The 19095-nt window shown below is 41.3% G+C and overlaps 1 protein-coding gene across 1 annotated transcript; it reads left to right on the forward strand.

The window, feature by feature from the left end:
- The first annotated feature begins 706 nt into the window (after positions 1-706).
- Positions 707-18446, forward strand: UBE2QL1 (ubiquitin conjugating enzyme E2 QL1). The gene is made up of 2 exons (XM_026107122.2): positions 707-1978; positions 17114-18446. Exons 1-2 carry the CDS (start codon positions 1169-1171, stop codon positions 17243-17245), a joined length of 942 nt encoding a protein of 313 aa, XP_025962907.1. The 5' UTR covers positions 707-1168; the 3' UTR covers positions 17246-18446.
- The last annotated feature ends 649 nt before the right edge of the window (positions 18447-19095 follow it).

A 19095-nucleotide genomic window follows, 5' to 3' on the forward strand; every position in this document is an offset into this window, starting at 1 on the left:
CATGCGCACAAATATATGTAGACATACAGAATTTTGCCTACTTTATACAGGCATGATTACGTGTCATTTTATATATGTATATACTTTATATGTGTAATTTTCGGTGTTTAGATAGGTATATATGCGTACTAAATACATGTACAAAAACACATACAAAAGCAATTCTATCTTTATATATCATTATATAGTTTTTATATATCTGTATTTTTTACGTATACATATGTACGCATTAAACTCTCAGTGCATGGTATGCAATTTTCTAGCGCCGTGAGCCAGGATGCGCGCGTGCACACACAGGTGCGTCAGTACAGTACCCATGTGAGCATCCTCGGGCCGTGCCGTGGGCGGCGGGGCCCGGCCCCGGGGCCCCCGGGGAGGCCCGACCCGGCCCCTCCGTGGCGGCGCGGCCGCTCCGCGGGGCCCGCGGTGCCGCAGCGCGGGGCGGAGCGGCGCGGCGCGGCCGCGCTGCGGTCCCGCCCCCGTCGCGGTGAGCGGCTGCGATGCCGCGAGGCGCGTAGCTTGCGCGGGGGGGTCCCGGCCCGCGCCCTGCGGCCGCGCGCGCGGGCGGAGCGCGGCGGCGGCGGCGAACAAAGGGCCGCGGCGGGCGCCGGCGGAGCGCGGAGCCCGCGGGCGGCCGCGGTGGGCGCCGCGGGGGCGGGGGCGGGAGCCGCCGCTGCCGGTGCCCGCGGGGAGGGCGGGGAGGCGCGCGGCGAGGCGCGGGGACGAGCCCGCCGCGGAGCCGCCGGGGATTGGCTGGGTCGGCGGGAGCTGGGGGCGCTTTGGGGGAGCCATCTGCTGCACCAGCGATTTTGCCGGGGGGGTGGCTCGCTCCTTCTTTTCTTTCTTTCTTTCCTTTTTCTTTTAACTTTTGACGGGATTATGGCCCCGGCAGCGGAGCGCTGATGCCTCCGAGGGCAGCCCCGGCGCTGCTGCGACGCTGCCCGCCGCAGCCCTAGCGAAAGGCGGCGTGTGAGCGGCGGCGGGGCCGTCGGCCGGCGCTGCATCCTCCCGCAGCGGCGGCGCCTCTCTCTCCGCGTCGCCCGCTGCTCGATGCGCCCACGCTAGCGAGGGAGGGCTCGCAGCGCCTTCGCTTCCAGCGGGGGCACCGCATTTGCCAGGCGGCGGGTTAAGAAAAGAGAGAAAGGAGGAAAAGCGAGGCGCGCGCAACATGGCCACTCTGCTCCGGAAAATCGGCCTCATTCGGCTGCACAACAGGGACACGGAGGACCCCAAGCACCACCACCACCACCGCAGCAGCCAGCAGGGCTCCTCGCTGCGGGCCAAGGGCAGCCAGAAGAACAGCAGCAACAAGCCGCCGCCGGGCAGCGCCGGGGGCGGCGGCTGCAGCAGCAGCAGCAGCGGCGGCGAGGGCAGCCCCGGCGGCCACAGGAGCAAGAAGGCGCCGGAGCCGGCGCGGCAGCCGGCGCAGCCCGGCCCGGGCGGCGGCAGGGAGAGGCCGAGGGAGGCGGCGAGGGACCCGGGCTCGGTCAAGGAGAGCAAGGCGGCGCTGGGCAGCGGGGGCCGACCCGGCTCGGCGCCGCTGGGGCCGCTGCCGTCGGGCTCGGCGCCGCTGGTGCCCGCCGGCCGGCAGCAGCACTGCACGCAAGTGCGGACCCGGCGGCTGATGAAGGAGCTGCAAGACATCGCCCGCCTCAGCGACCGCTTCATCTCGGTGGAGCTGGTGGACGAGAGCCTCTTCGACTGGAACGTGAAGCTGCACCAGGTGGACAAGGACTCGGTGCTGTGGCAGGACATGAAGGAGACCAACACGGAGTACATCCTGCTCAACCTCACCTTCCCCGACAACTTCCCCTTCTCGCCGCCTTTCATGCGGGTGCTCAGCCCCCGCCTGGAGAACGGCTACGTGCTGGACGGCGGGGCCATCTGCATGGAGCTGCTCACCCCCCGCGGCTGGTCCAGCGCCTACACGGTGGAGGCGGTCATGAGGCAGTTTGCAGCCAGCCTGGTCAAGGGGCAGGTAGGGGGGTCCGTGGGATGGAGCCACCTCTGGGTGCCTGTGTGCGTGTGTGTGCGTGCGCGCGCGCGTGTGCTGGATGGGCACAACAAAGGGCAGCGGGTCAAAAGCCCCTCAGGCGCTGACCTTGGCCAAGCCGGGGTGACACCTTTCCCCGAGGTCTGAGCGTCACCGGTGGGAAGGAGATAGGGACACACATGTTTTGCTCTTTTGGGGTCCCTTCTTGGGTAGCGTGGAGGAAGTATGAGGCAGCTCGGAGGGGTGAGGAGCAAATGTCTCCATGGTGTCCTCCTGCCTGTCTTTTGTCCCAGCGCTTGGCGCTGCTGCTTGGTGCACCCAGACACATGCCCCTGAGGGATACCTCCCTTGCCCTATGCCAAAAGGGATCCGTCAGGTTTCAGTGGGTTTTGGGATTCAAGTCTCTGCCTCCTGCTCTTCACCCATTAGTCAGCCATGCTTGCTGGTCTCCTGCTAGAGGTCCTGCCACTGGTTTAGGATGCAACACCTGAAGCAGCGGCTCCCAGCTCTTTGTCAGGTGCTGTCCTGTACTCCTCCAGATAGTGCAGGTGGAGAAGAGGGGACCCCCCTGGCACCCTTTGCTCCCAGTTTTCAACTTGGTGCACCAGACAAAGGATTGGCCCAGGGTCACACCTGGACTTCTTGCCTGAGCTGTTGGCAAAGTTATGCCCCTTTAAAAATCTCACTGCCTGAAAGGAACAAATAATTTAGGATACATGCTTCAATTGCAGCAGTTAATTCCTGCCAGGTTCTTTCTGGAGCAGTTTCTTAATTCCCTCAGCAGAGGATGTCAAATGATAGGCCATTTTCTCCCAACTGAACACACTGGTGTTTTATGCTTTTTTTTTTTTCTCCTGCAGATTATCCTTTTTTCTTTCTCTCCTGCAGAATATGCTTAGAAGAGAAGTATTTCATAGGGTAATTTAAATAAGTGAGTAAATATTTCAGCTGAACTCATAGCCTGTCCTGCTTTATGGTCATTGTAGTGGGCAATATACACATGGCTGTGGCAAGCTGATTTTTTTGCTTCACTTCATGGATGCCCTTGAACCCGGTGGACACACACAGCTCCATGTCTATCAGTAAATGATGCTAAGTAACTTCTTCAGTTTGTATCTGAGCAAAATAAGGGCAGAAAGAGTAGAATAATAACATATTTTTATTTGTTTAAAAATGAGGTTACTCCTGTTTGCCTCTATGGAACTGCTTGCATGAGCAGAAGTAAAGACTCAGTTTGTCTTAACACAAAATATTTATTTTGATTATTTAATGGACTCTTTTGTAAATGGCTTTTCCTCCTTTTTCCCTGTTTGATTCAGGCCTACTGCTCCTTTTTTTAACCAGATAGGTAGTATTTTTTTCTGCACTTCATTTGAAGAGGTCAGGTTCCCTAGGTCACCTTGAGATATAAAAAACATCTACCAGAAAAAAAAAGAGCCTTAATTTACGTTGACCCCAAGGTGTATTAAAGTTTTGTAGCCACTAGTCTCACTACTTGTTAATACATCTCTTTTTATTATGATCATTATTTCTCATTATTTTAAACAGGATTTAGAAGGACAATGCTAAATTCTCACCATTTTTTAACAATTGAATGTCTTTCTGCAATACTGAATGTTGAATGTAAAAAGATTAAAGGAAGGTTTACTGGGATCACAGAAGGACTCAGTAAAGAAACACATTAAATTATTGATTAATAATAAATATATAGTTACACATTATATAACCTGATACTTTTCTTCCCTAAACCACTGAAGAGATTTCTAGAAAGTAATAATAATTTCTGGTAAAAAGGCTGTTTATGTGTGCATCATTAATAAACAGATTTAAGATAAAAGAGTTTCAGTAACATCCTTCCAGAAGTTTAAGATGTTAATTATAAAAAAGAGAATGGATGTATGCTTGTGGGATAAAATAAAAAAGCTGAAAAAATTACTGCCAGTAACTTAGTAGTTACATACTTAGAACATGCGTATTTCAAAGTCTCATGATGTGCATTCCAAGTTAAAATGTTAATAGATAATATTAATAAATTTAATTTCTCAGTTACAGACTTGTAATCTGTGATGGATTGCCACTCTGTAATCATAGCCAGGCTCCATGTAATGGGAGCCATGTTTCTGTAATCACACTCGAGTTATGTAATCTTGATTCAATTGCATAATACAGCTCAAAGTGCAACAGACACTCCTGTATCCCCATTTCATTCTTTATTTTAAAGGCTAACTTCATTTTGACTGTAAATTCTGAATGAAAATAGGGTGACAAAAATGTTGCAAATGCAGGTACTGCATTTTCCTGAGCTACATGGCTGATTTTAGGTAACTGCTGTCATGCTGTAGACAGTCTCATTGGCCACAATGAGTCTTCATGAACAAATAATGATGACTTATGTCAGGCTAATTGATTTAATTTCTGTAAATATTCTGTACTACAGTATAGTGCAAAATATTAAGTAGGCTTGTTATTACTCAGAAAGGTTGAAAGAACTAGGTCCCATAGCCACTTTCTAAAAATGACAGTGCATGAGCAAGTGGTGCTTATTAGTCCCCACTCCAGCGAGAGACTGTGAAGCTGGTGTAACCAGTGCTGTGCTAATAGGGCGTTATAATGCCCTGCGTGACTTTGTACATCTTCACAGGAGGCCTTACCATATCCACTTGCAGGATCTGTCTCAGTATGGATCCCAACCCGGCTCCCATTACAGTCAATGGGAGCGTTCCTCCACCTTTAATGGGATTTGCCTTGCAGAGTACATAGAGAACTGGGCCTTTAGCGGCATTTGCAAGAATAAATTAAACCTTTTAGATTAAAAGAAATGTCACTGATTAGTAGTTTGATGATTTAATGCAAAATCATTGTAAATAGTTGAGCCTGTGACACATATGAAAATGTGCCTTTTTAATATGACAGCAGATGTGAGTAGGCAGACCTGAACTTTTCACCAGCTTACAGTTTCATTTTATTAATTTGAATGATAAAATTAGGGTGGTTGATTTCATTCACTGTTTATTATCAATCCTGTTTCCAAATACTAACTATACTGTTGCTGTTTAATGGTGGGTTTTAATTGTTTGGAGAAAACTACGGTACTACTTAGTTTTTGCTGAACCTAAAAATAACTTGTGAATCTATATAGCTTTTTTTTCAACAAAGTGATCACAAACCAAATGAAAATAACTCTGAAAATATGTTTTGGGGCAGCCAAGACTCTTGACAAATTCTGTTTTTTTAAAAACAGATTTAACAGATTTTTTAAGAGTAAAATGAAAATTCAAATAAATCATTTTGACATTTTGAAAGTGAAACATTTGATCCTGGAGTTAGGCTCATAAGAAAACTGAAGGAATAAATCATAGAAATGGAGGAGTAGCACCTTTCCACTGCTTTTCAGCATTGTGCTTAAGGAACTGCCCTTGTATGTGGGGAAACCTAAGTTCAGATTCCCCAGACCTGAGCAGGAATGTGAACTTGGGCATGTCTCTTGGAAAGTTTTAAGGTAGGGTGGGTGTTTCTCCACATTTAGCAAGCAGGAAGCCCATCCCTCAGGTGACCTTGCTTGAGGGATGCCCTACATCATGGGCTGCAGCAGCATTCCCATTAGGCCAGGAATTATCTTGTGTTTCTATGTATGCCCTTTCTTCCTATCACAAATGTAATATTTCATTGTGAGTGCTTTTATCTGGAAAAATGTTTAAAATGGAAGAGAGACAGTTTCTGTTTGAATGAAACAATTCAGCAATCCCAGACTATGCTTTTTTCCCCCCAGTTTTTACGGGAGAAAAACATGTTAATTAACAAACAAGTTGGGGTTTGTTTGGTTGGTTGGTTGAGCCATTCAGCTGAAAAATCAATTATTCACACAGCTCTAGCCAGTATCTTGGGGGGAATTCTCAGTACATCAAAGGCCTAAAACTGTTTATCTGTCTGAAATCCAGAATCTTATTTTAAAAACTTTGTGTTGTCCTTAACTCAACTATAGCCTTGCTTTTAAGAGGATGACACTGTGTTTGCTTCCCGTTAAGCCTATTGCTCATTGGCTTTCCTCATACTGGGCAAAGACTTGGCCCTGCTGAACCAGTGAAAACAACAGCTATTAGCTACTGTTGGGCTAGGATTTCCCCCAAAGAATTAGGATGATACTAACAAAATAATTTAAATATCAGTTGTTGTTGTCCTGGAGGCAACTGTTTAACATTCTTGTCTAGACAGAACCTCCCATTTATATCTGTTTATCTAGGCTCTGGAAACTGTGTGTTTACTGTTATTCCTTGTTAGCGGCACACTTTAAATATGTTTATTAATAATATGAACTTTAAAACAGAGATTTTTAAATTAATCTATTATTATCAGTTTTCTGATAGCAGGATCATTGTCATGATAATATTAATAACTTTTAATCACTGAACGAAGGAAGCTGGAACAGTGCCGGTCATAGGATAGTAATGAAAAAGTGGGAGGTCACTTTGCGATTATCACTGAATAATGTACATGACTGGGGGCAGCATCAGTGTTTGAAGGAATATTCTCTCACTTGAAAGCACGGCAGATAATATGGTCCCAACTGAGAAGAAAGGGACTTTATCCAAAAGTGGAACAGGATTTTATGTCCTTTAATAACCTAAACCAAACACTCGCACTTTGTATTTAGCGGAAAAAGACACCATAGCTTGTTTCCTTTGATGATGTTAGGCAGTTTGAAAGGTGAAATAAATCCATGATTCCTTTCACTGTAGAGGAATGATCTGACTCTGGTTTAGTAGAAGTTTAAAAGAAGACAAAACTATGTATGGTAATGTAGGAATAATACATCATGAATTGCTTCTTTTAAGAATGACTGAAGTAGCTGTACCTGATGAGGACTTTGGGCCTAAGCTTGTAATAAAAATGATCAGTAGCAGTCTTGTCCTCCTTTTTATGAGTCAGTTGTTCTCTTAGTGGATGCTGGGGACAGGCCTACCAGCCAAAGGTAACTATCAGCTACCAGATGATTCTGCAGATTACATCAGGTAAAAAGTTCTTTGTTTTCAGGAAAATACGCCCCCATTCTCTCAGTAAATAGGATGAGCATGAAAATTTTGTCAGGACATGCTGTCCTGAAATAGGAAAGGGAAACCCCTAACTATGAGTGCTCTCACTCTCGTAGGCTTCTGTATAAGGATTTAAATTAAAATCGAGATGCAGTTTGTAATTAACATTCTACTGCCTGAATTCTAACAAAAAATATCAGTATATAGGACTTCCATCACTCACATTGTAAGGTTAGAAATATCTCAGTGGAATCTTATTAGTTTGCTTCAAGAGTTCCGTGGCTTAGAAGAATATTGGACTAATCTATCTTTCAATTTTTGGAATACTAGTATCACAGCTGACTTCTACTGGGTCAAAACAATAGAGTGATACAATCACTGGGGTCATTCTATGAAAAACAAATACAGAAAGTAGCTGTCAATCATAGTGTGAATAGCTTCCTCTTCATCCTTTCAAACAAAAGTATGAAGGAACAGATAGCAGATGGGACTTACGTAGTGTCCAGAAGGTCAGCAGACTGCAGGTCTTTCACATATGTATAGCAGAAATTAATTGCAAATCCATGGGCTTTCACCATGCTCCAGATACTCAGTTTGAGGACTGTAGCCATGAATAAATCAGATAATCTCAAATGCTACAGATACGTGTAGAGAACACAGTGGTCGCTAAGTTATTTGAAGCTATGTTACCATATTAGGGCCTTAAAAAATAAAAGTGGCTTGTGTTTTGCTTTTTGTTGAGCAAATTATGCCAGTTATCGTCAAAGGAAGGAACGTTGCTATAGGTCGGTGGTTGAGAAACACATCAACTCCTATACAAAAATTACAGAGGAAACAAAGAATGTGATTATGGAGTTTGTACCCCATGAAAAGATATAAACTCTGAGTCAAAGAGGTAGCAAATAATATTATTTAGTTACAGAGGAAAATCAGATGTGTTGGCCTTCTAAGATTTTTCTTTTATTGCCATTGAGAAGTCTCAGGTTTTCAAGCTGAAGCTTAAGAGGGAGCATGTATTTGCTATGCTGAGATGCTGGGAGTGATGAATGGGCTGGAAGAAACACTGTTCATGTGTACTCTGATATATTATTGTTCTGACTATAGACTGTATTATTATGCAAATATATTCTACTGAGAGGATTGAAGACACAAGGATTTCAACTCATTGAAGTAGGAGTTGTTTTAATTCTTTTAAACAGCAGAGGGAACATGATCTCCATTCTTCATATGCTTCAAAACATAAAAAAAAATTTTGTAGAGATTTTAAAGTACTTTCAGTTATCATCTTTATTGTTAGAATAGTCATCAATTAAGTTAAATCGCTAAATTGAAACAAACTGCTTCTTTTGAAACATGCTTTTCTAGCAGGTAGAACTAATTCTTCCTTGTAATACTTTGGTGATCTCCTAGTAAGAATTTAAAATAATTGTCTGCTGTGGATCATAACAAAATTGAATTTGCTCAGAGAGTGCTATTCCTCTTCCCTGAATTGTAAAAGAAGCCCTCATTTTCTTCAGTGAAGGTGTTCAAATAGAACTGGTTTTCTAATGTGAGGAAGATTTACTCTTCCTTCAATAGGTTAGCCTTGAAAATACACAGATTTCCTAGGATCTACACGATGCCCAGAGATTTCCATGCATGGCCAGAGACTTCTAAACAGAACATCTGTAACTCCACAATAATTCTGGTCCTTATTTCATTGGAGTCTTTGCCAGGCTCGATCCAAGGCATATACCTGAGTAGGTGTCTTCTATCTCAAAGTGGGACATTGGTTTCTTTCCCATCTAAACGTCTTTGGGCTGTTGAGAAACAGCGAAGATCTCCTCCTCCCTTGATGTATTCAGTCTTTCCCATACAGTTTCCAGTTTACAAATTATCTTTTCCTGCAACTATCCAAAAAAAGTAATGGTGACATTAGGCACAGAGGAGATTTAAGCATGGAAGGATTGCCAGGTACAGTTACTCTGTAGTTAAACAGGGAGAACTTCAGAGGTTGCAATGAGTATTCTACCTGAAAGGCTCAAAACATATATTAAATTTAATATGCACAAGATCCAGTTGCCCAACTTGTACATTGAATACCATTCTTTTGTTGAATTATTGTTACTGTTATTGTTGAATTATATCATATTATTGGAAAGCATATGACATATGGGGCTGGTCTGACACATGGTTCAGTCATACTCTATATAGTCATTTCTGGAGGATGCTGAAGACTGCCACAAATCTAACTCCAACTAAAAACTGTGGTAATTGAATAGATTCTAGAAGTTGCAGGACCAAGCTGCACAGGACTGTGACAGTATAGTTACCTAACCGAGCAGGCAGTGAAATCAGCACTGCACTGGAAGTTGCTTAACTTCTATTCACTTTTCCTACTGTTACTTTAATAAAAACATGAAAAAGCATAAGATAGGGAAAAACATAGGTGTAGTTTGCTGAAAATGAACTTACACTCCATACTGGTCTGCACAAATAGGTAAGTGGCCACCATACTTTAGGTGTTCAAGTGACTCCTGTTCTGAAATAGAATCAAGGTGTCAATTTAACTTGCCCCATCCCAGTTAACAGGCAGATTGAGGAGTGGTACATAAATTATGCCTGTACTCGGCCATGTGTGACAGAAGCATGCCACATGCCTTCCTCATGCACGCGCAGGTTCTGTCGATGAAAAATGTATTTTCTATCTACTTTGTGATTTTGTGCATGTTGTCAAATCAAGCATCCTCAGTGATTTAATCCTCTTCTGCACAGGCTCTTCAAAATCCATCGAACTTCTACAGTGACCTCTTGATAAAGTTATAAACCAGTAACAATCCCAAATCAAAGTCCAAAAATGAGAGAAAATTTACCTGAGGAAGGAAGAGTAAGCCAGCTTTATAAAATGACGTAGAGCTCCAATGCTTCTCATAGTCAGGTTTTATGAGATGAGGAATGACTAGATATTTGTCCTGGTCATAGGTTTATGTTATAAATGGTAACAAAACCCCAGATCCAGTAAGAAGTGTGGGACTTACTTCCATAACATGTGCCCATACAAAACCCAAAGCATCACAAAAAGGAGGAAATTGATGTTATTAATCTTGTCAAATTTTCTATAAACTTCTGTAAATGTCAAATTTTCTATAAATTCAACAAGATTAAGGATTTCTATAAAAATATAATTAAGGTGTTTTATAACTATTCAGAAAAAAAGGATGTTTCAGTTAGACCACGTAGGCTGAGGAGAGATGATCCAAGTATAACTTCCAGGTTTTGCCACTGACTTCAGGTACAACTGTGATTAAGTCACATAACTTCACCATATTCCTCTCTCCCATCTGTAAAGTGTAGATAATCCTTTTTTCAAAGGTAATCTGAAGATACATTCTTAAAGCACTCAAAAACAGAAGCTATATGAATAGATGTCCATGCGGATCAATATGAAACAAATATAGTCAGGAGACTAACATGTTTGTATAAGTAGCAACGGAAAAAGCACATCAGTTTGTGACCCTAATGCTGCCAGATTTGCTCCTAACTCATTTAATTGTTCCTAAAGGCAGTCTTTTTTAGTTTTGTTTCTTGTCATGGTGAAACTCTGGGAAATGCAGAGCTAAGCAGTGTTTCTCTCCCTCCTGTGCTCATCCATTCTTCTCTGGGCTGTAGCTTCTTTGGCTTTAGAACCCAACATGAAGAATGGTTGGGTTGGGTTGGGTTGGGTTGGGTTGGGTTGGGTTGAGTTTGTTTTGCTTTGGTTTGGTTTACAACTGTGGGTTTGTTTAACTTGGTTAACTGCAGTTTCATGAGATGGGCTATCTGTGGGCTGACACAAAAGAGGGGTTGCCACATTCCCAGCCTTTTCACCTGGACTAAAACCTGCTCTCGGTAACTGCTGTCATCTGATTCCCTAGAGATGTAGTCCAGGGGGCTCAGCAGAGAACTGACAGAGAAAATGACTCATTGTCAGCAGGTGACCTTTTGATGGCAGAGGAGAGGGACCCTCTTTTGACAGAAGCCCACTATTAGGCTAATTTAACCCATACTGTAAGACCACATCTTCAGCACTAGAGGAGTATATTCCAAGAATGTCATTAGCTGTCAAAATACTCTTTTTCTTTTGCCAAAGCAGAGTTCATCCCACCCTTAAAATGAAGGGAGGAAGTTTCTTAACCCTCAGCTAAATAGAAATCATGTTGTTGGCTCTGTGTTGGCTATAGGGAAAAGCAAGGAAAAGCAGTGCAGTGTTCTGTAGCTGTCAAACAGGGATTAGGACTGTAGGTGTTCATATTGATTAAGAGCTAGTTGCACACAGACTGCACACAGACTAGTGAGTGTTAATAATTACTCAGCTGGAACTCGGATTTCTTTTCCTAGGCAATGAATAGTTACATTCCCAAAAGGAGCAATTCATAGTATGCTCCAAAGCTGGAAGTTTCCACTTCTTTCTAGGGATTATTCTCGCAAAGGAGTTTAAAAAGGCATAGAAATACTGCTTCGGAAATTACACATTTGCAGAAAAACATTCAGTCTTTAATTCACTTGTGCCATGACGTTAACAGCATTTGTCTGTGTCATTTTCTATACTACTTCATTTTAGCTATAGCTAGTAATTATATATAGTGCAATATAAATTCTGTGTCGCTTTTGAGATATGTTTAACTGTGTCTCATCAGTACATTAAGGAAAGAAATTATAACCATGTAGTCGGGAGGGGAGAGAGTGTGTACATTAAACTCTAAAAATGATGTTATGGCACATTGCAGTCAGTCATTGCACTGAAGGCATGATACTAGCCCATTTAAGCATTGCTTTAACTTTAATGACCAGGTAGTTTCTCTAAAGCCAGTAGAAATATTTTTCTCTAAAACTTGCTTAAATATTCTAAAAAGGACTGGCTTAGGCTGTAGCATTATATATCTCTTATCTGAAAACATTAGACCATATTTGTGTAGTATGCAGCTTTGAATGGTTGAGGCCCAAGCCCATTAGTCACTGGTACGTTAGTGGAGCATGTGATATACCAGAGCCTCATATTGTGCTCCAGCTCTTAGAAAATCTGAATTTTTGCATCATCCATGGAGAAGCCTAGGACAACAGACTTACTTGGAAAGTGGGGCACATATTTGCAGATGTCCTTCCTGTCTTTGGAGGGATCAGCACAGGTACAATGTGTCATAGTGAATTCCTCCTGTCTTTTGTGTACCTGTCTAAACTTTTGCTCATTTTCTAGCTCTTGCCTTTTACCTGGTGGTGGATCCATAGAACCTGCTTCTTTCTGGGCACAGAAAGCTGCAGTGTGGCACACCTGTTTAAGAGGTGAAGGGAGGAAATTAAACTTTACTCATGCTTCCTTATGCCATCTTGAGTTATTTGCATATACAGAATTAACAAAAGGAATGCAGGACTGAGGAGTTCACATTAAAACTGGTGCTAACAGCATGAACCTGCTTCTAAGTCTGTGTACTGTTTGTAATAAATACAATTTTTTGGTAACCAGACAAGAAAAGAAAGTCTGGATGGGCTTGAAGGGTCGGCTGTGGCATCTCAGAGATTACAGCATTGTGTAGCACAGGGACTTAAACCATTTTCAGGATAACCTCAGTCATTTAAGGGCTGATGGCTGTGTACAATGCATCTCTGAAAATTTGGGAATTAGTTCGAAGGCCTGGCTACACAGTGTCACAGCTGACCTGACCTCAGCTGGCAGTCCAGCTCCAAGCAGGAAGATGGACTAGAGACCTCCACAGGTCCCTTCCACCCAGCACTTCTGTGCTCTTGTGGTTCTGTGAGAGGCTGGTCACTGTTCAGTAGTGCAGTGTTTTCAGGTAGTGCCAAAACTGATACAGCATGGAAGAACAAATTGACACTGTACACTATGCCGTAGAGCAAACCATTGGTTTTGTGTCTGGGAGCTACTGTAAGTGGTTTGACGAAAGAGATAAGTCCTTTCATTGCTGCCACAGAAACCCCCTTGAGGCCATCCTGTTTCTGAAAATACCAGAAGAAATGTTAGGAACCTTTTTCATGACACATAGGCCTAATGTGGGTGGAAGCATGGTTGTAGTGGGATTCCAAAGCTAAAGAGGCTTCGTATTTGGTCTTTCTGTACAGGACTTAAGTCTGTCTTTGGACCACTTCATGACATGATGTTGGGGAAGAGCAGATACAGCAAATTGCTGATAACAACACCGAGGGACTTTAAAGACCTATTAGATGTTGAGCTGAATATCACTGAGGATGTTCTACAATGTCACACCATATTCTAGAGGAGGGGGCATACAGATGCACTGATGGTTTGGGGAAAATGTGGAAACTACTGTGGCATCCCTGAAAAGTAGAAAAGCTGTCAGATCACACAGTTTGCCCACAGTGCTGTGTAAATGAGGGTGCCAAATCCTGTGTGAGATTCACATCAGGTCTTTTGCTGAATATGGAAGGAGGTAATGGTCCCTCCGTATCACCAGGGTCCTGAAAAGACCACATGTAGCAGACGATACTCCAGGAGATCCTCTCCCAGCACAGTTAACAAGATTCTAGCCGGATCCTGAGCAGCTGTTTGTTCAAAGCCGTTAGTTCGGACAAGGAGTGGATGAGTGACATGCATTTGCTCACAGTGCTGTGTAAATTAGGTACAGTAGGAGCACAGATGAGTGAGAAGGCTCGGTGCTGCATGCATCCTCCTGCATTTCAGCACAGCTGTGTAAAAACAATTGGATGCTGTGGCATTACTTTCACCTTTCATATGTTTCTGGCTTGTTGAAATTATATCTTAATGCATGCATAAAGTTACAGCAGATAGTAAAATCTGAAATGTTCTCTCTGGTTCTTTATTTTAATCAGGCTTTTCAGTTATGAAAAGCATCTGAAAGTATTGCAAATATTTAAATAAGCTCTGGTACAACTTTCTTAGAGTTAAAGATATCATCAATATCTTTATGAGAAGCTTTCTTCAGTTTTCTTTGTTACTTTTAATCTTTTGTGCTATGTTCTCATCTTGTTCAGATATCAGTTTGATGTCTTTTCTTGATTGGGTGCTGGGTGCATCAAAACATTGGCCATGCAAGTGATCTGTCCTCCTTACTATGGCCATAGTGACAACTTGTGTGGTTTAGAGATCAGGCAATATACAGTTGCGTGCAACTGTGCTATGTGCAGTACTGTATTTACATACTATATTTACTGTATTTATCATATTTACAATATGCAGTAGGTCATAGTCTCCTGGCCAGAGTTAAAGTGACTGTATGTTTAAGTAGTAACCTGAAAACATCCTGTAGTCAGAACTGGTAACAGCACCTGTTAAAATAGCTGTCTGACATTTTCTTTTATAATTATGTGCATAACACCATTTTTAGTTAACCTTGGGAAAAGTTTTGTGGGAATGGTAAATTGCTAAAAATCATTAACGCAGTTGGTATCACTCCAGTATAGTCTCAAAAGCATCAGAATTGTTTTGACTGAAATTCCATACTTCTTGCTCTTTACCTCAGATTTACATGAGGCACCAAACAGGGAAACTTTCAGCCCACAAGGTTAAATTTTATCCAAATTATAAACACCTGGCAGAATATTGGTTAATAAGAGACAGTGCTAACCATGCCACTCATAGTTGCTGTATAAGTATATAGAAATACATACTTGGAAACTGGTAGAATTAGCTAGTCCTTGATGATGCAGTTTACATACAGCCTGCATATGGTGCCTGAATGCACTTTAGAAGTGGATTTAATGATTTGTTACATTAATAACAAGTACGAAAATATATTTATGGAAAGGTGCTCATTTCATGTGCTCTAACTGCAGTAACGTTTCAGACAGCATGATAGTCATTGCAGTGTTGGAAGACCAAAAAATTCGTATGCTCCTGCTTTCAGAGCAGTACATAGTTGACATATTGAGTATGAGTGATGGTGATTCTTAATGTAAAGATCCTATTTCTAGGTACAGAATAGTATTAGTACTATGACAAAGCTGAGGAAGACTATGCAAACAATTCAGAAAGATATCAAAGCCTGAAATGATAAAAAAAAAAAAAAATGTATAAGACAAGAGATGGCAAATGGACCTAATCCATAAACTAAGTAGTGGAGTAAGTTCATGGAGTTATATTTACTTTCAAAAGTACTTCATTGGTGACATTTTGAGGACATCATTTCCTGTGCTGATTTCACCTGCTGTTGGACCTTATCTTTTCCTATTTTTCTCCAAGTATACTTCCAAAGGAAGCCTGGCTTAGGAAGAAAATAGAAAATATGTTTTGTAATAACAAAAATACTCCTGCAGGATATGTAAGATAATTAGCCATTGAGAATGTGTTATGTTTTCAGCATACAACTGGAATAGCAATTTTTGAGAGAAAAGCAATATTAGACCTAGGACTCATGAGATTTTGAAAAATATTACCCAGTTTTATTTAATCATTCCTTTTGTCAGAACTAAAAAGGAACATTTGCTGAGAAAATGTATTAGCCTAGTTAAATCAGGTACCATTCAGATCATCCTTCTTTGGGAAATACTAATTGCTGAATTAGTGTGAGGATGGGGAAGTTGTCTTTGGTGTTTAGCCTAGCAGAAGAGTGTTTAAGAAGCAATATGCTAATAGCTGATAAATGGGGGCCAGGGGAAAGGGGAGGAAAAACATCAAATGGTAAAATAGCTATCTATGAGACAGAACTATGTTGTCACAGAACCAATGGGTGTAAGTTGGCTGTGAATAAATCCAGTCTGGCAGTTAGAGGCTGTTCCTAGTCTTTAGATAGGCTAGACTCTGAAACAAGTGAAATCACATATCAAAATTACTCATTAAAAGAGGAGTAGGAAACAGCTTTTTAAACTCTTATGGCCATAATTTTATTGTAATGATAGCAGTGCTGAACACAAAAACATATCTGTGCAATATTGTGACAGCTTTCTAGGAGGAGATGATTTGTCCCAGCTGCAAAGTAACCTCATTCATTTTAGTCTGTAAAAATAACTTTGATACTCTGAGGACAGAGTCAGTTGCTGGTTTTATTTTTCCCTTTTTTACCTGTTTTTCCTCCACATACCTAATTATTTTTTCATTATTACTTGTTCCATGTGATTAAGAATGGCAATTTTCAGTTTACATTCCAAATTGGCAGCAAAACATGGGAAGCAAAGAATACAACCTGGCCCAGCATTTTCAGCAAAAGAGTGCAAAAATGAGAGCATATTAACTTGGTTCTTCATAACTATAACACTGTAGTATGGTGTCTGCTCATCAAATACTATTTATTCAGACAAAGGCTTTCAGGGCAGTCTATCAGTTTATAAAAATTTTTAGATTTGTGACTATAACAAATGTCTGTTATGTGACAAATCCAATAAGCATAAATACTTTAAATGGTATTATTGTTGTACAGTAGAATAAATCTGCAGCTCTGTTTCTTTCTTGTGTCCCTGTTACTTGGTAATTGCCATGGACCAATGTGCAAAATGAGGTAAGCTATTCGTAACTCACTAAATGTCTACGTTGCCAAACAAAGATTTGAAATTATATCCTGCCATGCATTTAGAGGTAATATTTAATTCCAAACTAATAAAGATGCTGTATGTTTGAGTGTTTATATTTTCATTTGTCATCAAACCAATATGTCATGAAGGGGGAATAAACAAAGTAGGTTTTTTTAATGCAGTTTGGAAGCAAGCTGGTTATGAAGTACTTCTCTTTTTAAGAAATGCCATGACCTCTGCTCAGGCCTGCACTTGTGATCATATGGAGGCATGAGGATTTAACACTGTTACGCTCCAAACATTTTATGGCAAAGATCCCTTCATTTGTTTGAATGGGTCCCCACATAAAAGAAAGAGATATGAGCTGTGCGGCAGCAGTGGCTTTTCACTACGCTCAGGGCAGTGTGCCAGCACATGGCTTCTCTGGGAAAAAATAGCCTAGCAGATGTCTTTTCTCCTTTACTGCATATCGTTTTTAATCATCTCTAATAACAGATTTGTCCCAGTTTGGGAACTCTCTTTTCTGGTATCCGTAAGTGAATGCCTATTGGTCTGACTTGTTGAAAATTTCAACTGTGGTTTTCAGCTGCATATTCATGTGTTTAATGAAGGGTTTCTGTTTTGTTTGGTGCAGGGCCGTATCTGCAGAAAAGCTGGCAAATCAAAAAAGTCGTTCAGTCGTAAGGAAGCTGAAGCAACATTTAAGAGTTTGGTGAAGACCCATGAAAAATATGGGTGGGTCACCCCACCCGTCTCTGATGGCTGATATTAGCAACCGGCACTTGGCAAAAATGCTAAGCAAAAGTACTATGACATCTCCTCAGTGCTGTACACCACCCATCCTTTTCTATTTCAGCTTCAGTTAGATACCGTGAATGTCAAGGAGACACCTAAGTTATTTATAAACAGATGTGTTTACAGAGGAAGAGAAAAAAAAAAAGAAAGCTGTTTAGGATTATATTTCAAGATTGGAGACCGATCGTCGTTGAAGTCACCTGAGCGGAGGTTGAGATGGCATCATTAGCCCCCATACGAACCACATTGTCTGCAGCTTCTTTCCGTGACAGCAGCACCAAACAGCGGTACTGGAAAGTCTATCCATTACTGCTCAGTTCATTTAAATGTAAATGAAACAGTTAATATTTAATAGGGAAGCAGTGCATTGCAGGTACATATTTGCTGTGCTGTTTATCTTTGTCTCCTAGCAGGTCAACATAACTTGAAGATTTGTCTTTATGTGGAACTGTGGTCTGCTGTGACTAAATTTAGACCTTATTTGTGCTCTATATATGACCTTTAATTCATAAATGGAACAGAATTACAATGATGAAAGGTTCTAGTGTTGAAAAATTATTAAGTGGAATCACCCGACTGGCTACAATGCGCAATCTATGCTGATATTGTGGTGTGCTGTTTAGAAACAAACCAGTGCAGTTAACTGGAGGTTAGGTGATTTTTTTAAACACATCCACTCCAAAGCCTGGAGTGGCTGATGGTAGCAGAACCATTATTAAACCTTCCAGTACCTTTTACAGTAGCATGTGACCTGTCAGTTCTGCAAAATGGCAAAGCAAATAAATGGAAAGGGACAAAGCAACCTTAAAAAAATTATCTGCTTAACTTTAAAATGATGTGCCAGTAACAGAGTAAAACTTTTTAAAGCAAATGAAACATGGTTTGTAAAATGATTTGCATGACTGGATTCTTCTTTTTTCTTTTTACTCAATAGACATTGTATGTACTTAGAGCCCAGTATCTGAGAACCCCCCCCGATGTATATAAATCTCCTATTATTTAATCATTAAAATTTAAGTTTTCTGGTGAACAATTTAAAAAACTTTTTAAGGGACTCCAAAAAATCTGAAGGTAACATTTAGAACTTTATAAGGAAAGCATTAAAAAAAATGTGGAATTGAAATGGAAAATCGTATTGGACACATGCTGAATAAAATCACCAGTATCATTTTCATTGCCTCAAGAATTCAATCATTTTGGCCAACTTTTGTATTCAAAGTAATAGATTTAGTACTGTGAAATTCTAGAAACATTACAGATATATCCATTGCGGTAATATTTTAATTGAAAGTGTGATATAAAGTTGATTGTAGGGCTTTGGAGGAAAAAACGTACATGTTTGAAAGCACTTTCCATTATATGTCTAACACAAGACCAAAGCAAAACGGTTGAGCAGCTTCTGGTCATATTACAAGAGCAGTGGAGACTGTAGAGAGGGTTTGGAGGTTTAGAGTTTGATTTCAAACTGCACATAACAGAGAAGAACAAAAGAATAACAAAGAAGGAAGGAATTAGAATGCAAATGAAGAAGTAGCAGAGCAAGCATCCAGCACTCTGACCGCTTGTGATCCCCACCTGGTGTGCCTTATCTCAATTTAGACTGCAATAAGAAATGCCTTTTACCATAAATATGCACAGATCCTACTCTGATTTATCCCACCCTGTTTTATACTTACAGGCAGTAGCATGATTCAGTGTACATCAAGTAATTTTCCCCTCAAACTGTGCATATCAATTCTGTGCATCCAACAGCAGAACGTAGCTTTAAGTGAGGAAAACATTGCAAGTCATTTATTTATTTTTTTATAAACATATTTTTTG

Source organism: Dromaius novaehollandiae, chromosome 2, assembly GCF_036370855.1.
Source record: "Dromaius novaehollandiae isolate bDroNov1 chromosome 2, bDroNov1.hap1, whole genome shotgun sequence".
Classification (NCBI taxonomy): domain Eukaryota; kingdom Metazoa; phylum Chordata; class Aves; order Casuariiformes; family Dromaiidae; genus Dromaius; species Dromaius novaehollandiae.

Bases quoted from the DNA above. Each gene is read 5' to 3' on its own strand.
- UBE2QL1 (XM_026107122.2), top strand. From the start codon at position 1,169: ATGGCCACTCTGCTCCGGAAAATCGGCCTCATTCGGCTGCACAACAGG. The intron at 1,979-17,113 runs GTAGGGGGGTCC...TGTTTGGTGCAG, and splicing joins CCAGCCTGGTCAAGGGGCAG to GGCCGTATCTGCAGAAAAGC.